A 2,974-nucleotide genomic window follows, 5' to 3' on the forward strand; every position below is an offset into this window, starting at 1 on the left:
GTGATGAATGAGTCAGTCAGTGTGCCACTTTTCAGATTCCTATAGCAGCATCTCTCAATGGACTTAGAGGACTTAATGACAGGGATTCACTCTCATGTAATTTACATGTGGGGATTAAGGTTCACATTGCAAAATGAGGGCCAATAAGTCATAGCACTTTGTGAATACACATATGTGTAGATCAGCTAATGACTGAAGGATTCTAACCATTTTGGAAGAGGGTTACATCCAGAGATATATAGAGAGCAAGGGCTCTTTGGAGTCTTACATGGAGAGTATGGAGTATAAAATTGCTGTGTTTTATTCTCTTCTCTGATGGTTCAATGGGAGGAGAAGCCTCCTTATTGCCCCTTTCATGTCCTTGTTCCTCAAAGTATAAATAAAAGGGTTAAGCATAGGAGTCAGCAGACTGTAGAACAGAGCCATGAGTTTGTCCTTGTCTTGGGATTTAGTACCAGAAGGTTGCACGTACATGCATATTACTGGCCCATAGAAGAGAGAGACCACAATAACATGAGAGCCACAGGTGTTGAAGGCCTTCTTGTTTCCTGTTGATGACCGAATTCTGAGTACTGTAGCTACAATGAACCCGTAGGAGAGAAGGATAAGAGACAAGGGAACCAGGGTAAAGAATGTCCCTACAAGAGAGAGCATAGTTACATTGAAAGTGGTGTCGATACAGGACATCTTGATCATCACTGGAATCTCACACAGGAAGTCATCCACCTTGTTGTTACCACAAAGTGGCAGTTGGATAGTGAGGGACGACTGAAGCAAGGAGTTAGCCAAACCACTTATCCATGCCACAGCCACTAGGGAGACACAGAATCGCCGATCCATGATAGCCTGGTACCTCAAGGGCTTGCAGATGGCCACGTACCGATCCACGGACATGACCGCCAAGAGGATGCATTCTGTGGCCCCCAGGAAGTGAAACATATAGAATTGGGCCACACAGCCCCCATAACTGATGGTCTTATCTGGTCCCCAGAGATTCCACAGCAGTTGAGGGATGGTGGTTGTGGTAAAACACAGGTCCAGGAAGGAGAGGTTGGAAAGGAAAAAGTACATAGGGCTGTCAAGATGAGGGTCCACCTTGGACACCACAATGATCGAGATGTTTCCAACCAGTGTGCAGATGTAAGCCACAAACACCATTACGAAGAGTGGCATTTCCAACCAGGGATGGTCAGAGAAACCCAAGAGGATGAAGACCGTTGGAGTACTTGCATTGCTCAGACTCATGACCATCATTCCTCTTATTGGTGGATTCAGGTCACAGTGAGGACTTTTACTTCAGTGTTGGATTTTCCTGATTGTCCATTTAGTCATTTAAGTACAGTAAATTATGCAGGGAGTTTCCTCTGTGGTGTCACTCCAGTGAAGTGATCTAATATTTGTACTCATGAAAAAGTAGGGGTCTAAATGTCAAACATGATTATTTTTAAGCACATCTAAAAGAAAGGCCAACAAATCTCTCTAGTTTGCCTAGGAGATGCAATAGAACAAATGTTTATAGAAAAATGATTAGGGAAGGGGAAAGTCAGAATTGCTCTTGTGTCAGAGAATAGCATAAAGCAAAGGAGTATTTTCCAGGAACCACCCATGCTGACTTACCACATGGCTTCATTTCTTTCATCCACCATCTGCTGGCCCTGGGCCACTCTGCTTGAATTCATGACTTGGTTTAGGTAAGTTCAGGACTTTCTGAGCTCCAGCCAGATCAGTCTGAATGCATAGAAACAAGGCATAGTGCTATTCGTTGGGTCTATGCCTCAAATCCTAAAGTGACTTTTGTAGTGTAAACCTTTTGTCATAACGGGAAACATCAGCTGAAAGGAAATGATGATCCCTTTCCACATGTTCATGACTTGAGGTACAAATCAAATGCTAAATCCTGGTGATATGAGACTTCCAAGACATCAGTGTTTAAAAAATGATATCATATGTGCTGGTGCTTGTCACATCAGGAGTTGTAATCTATCACAAACTTGACAGCTCTATGGTTCTTTATGGGTTTGCTGTTTGTTTCCATTGTACTCTTGAGTGTATGTGTACGTGTGTCACTTGGGTTATGATGTAAAATGTATATTTTGAAGTGGAAAGAAGTTTAAAAACAGTGTTGTCGTAGAAAAGAGGATATGAAGTCAGAGAACCTGGATCCAGTCAACTGCTGATAATTAACACATAAACCTTTTCTGCTTTGCTAACTTAACAGCTGTGTTTTGTGAGGATTAATTAATCCAATATGTATTACCATGCTTCATTAAATGAAATACTTAATATATGGGTGATTACTTTTATGAAGTATAGTGCCCATTGGTGATTAAGAGTCCATATCGTTCATTAATCCTTGTTTCAGTTGCATCTAAATATTCACAGTGTATTACCCTTGTCAGAAGCCTCTTAAGGATTACATTTTCTTCCCTTTCATTTTCTAAGTCTCTCCTATCATGTAGCTTGAATCTGGTGTTCATGGTGTTAAGCTTTTTAATGCTAGGATGCATATATTTTAATTCACAGAAAAACCCACTAATGCAAACAGTGTCCCTACATTATTTTTCACCAAAGGAAGCAAGTTTTAATGTTATAGGTTATAATGATGTTGCATTATTAAAAGTGTCAGTTTATTTCCACATTTTAGTATAAAACTCTGCATAGAGAGGTGACAACACATACAGAGTTACAAAAAGATAAAATTAATGAAGCTAAATAGATCACTCTTGCCCACATACAACACCCACCTTAAATCATTGCAGGTATTCAGTGGTTATACTCCTTGTTTTTGCAAAATTGACATTGATTTTTTCTTTCCAACTGTATTGCGTATTAGAGATAAGGATTGAATATTCTCTCTGTGTTCAGTGGCTTCATTTCATCATATCTTAGTTCCTTAATATTATTCATTTAATTGATTTGAAAGATCACAAATATATTGATATGTGGAAACCAATTCTTCTCTAAAATCCTGTTT

At 39.7% G+C, this 2,974-nt stretch overlaps 1 protein-coding gene across 1 annotated transcript; it reads right to left on the minus strand.

The window, feature by feature from the left end:
* Positions 1-300: 300 nt before the first annotated feature.
* Positions 301-1,245, minus strand: LOC309865344 (olfactory receptor 2B11-like; the record flags this gene model as incomplete). Its single annotated transcript, XM_082731617.1, has 1 exon — positions 301-1,245. The coding sequence occupies one exon, from the start codon at positions 1,243-1,245 to the stop codon at positions 301-303; it is 945 nt and encodes a 314-aa protein (XP_082587743.1).
* Positions 1,246-2,974: the final 1,729 nt, after the last annotated feature.

This window comes from Mustela nivalis, assembly GCF_964662115.1.
Source record: "Mustela nivalis genome assembly, chromosome: 5".
NCBI classification, from domain to species: domain Eukaryota; kingdom Metazoa; phylum Chordata; class Mammalia; order Carnivora; family Mustelidae; genus Mustela; species Mustela nivalis.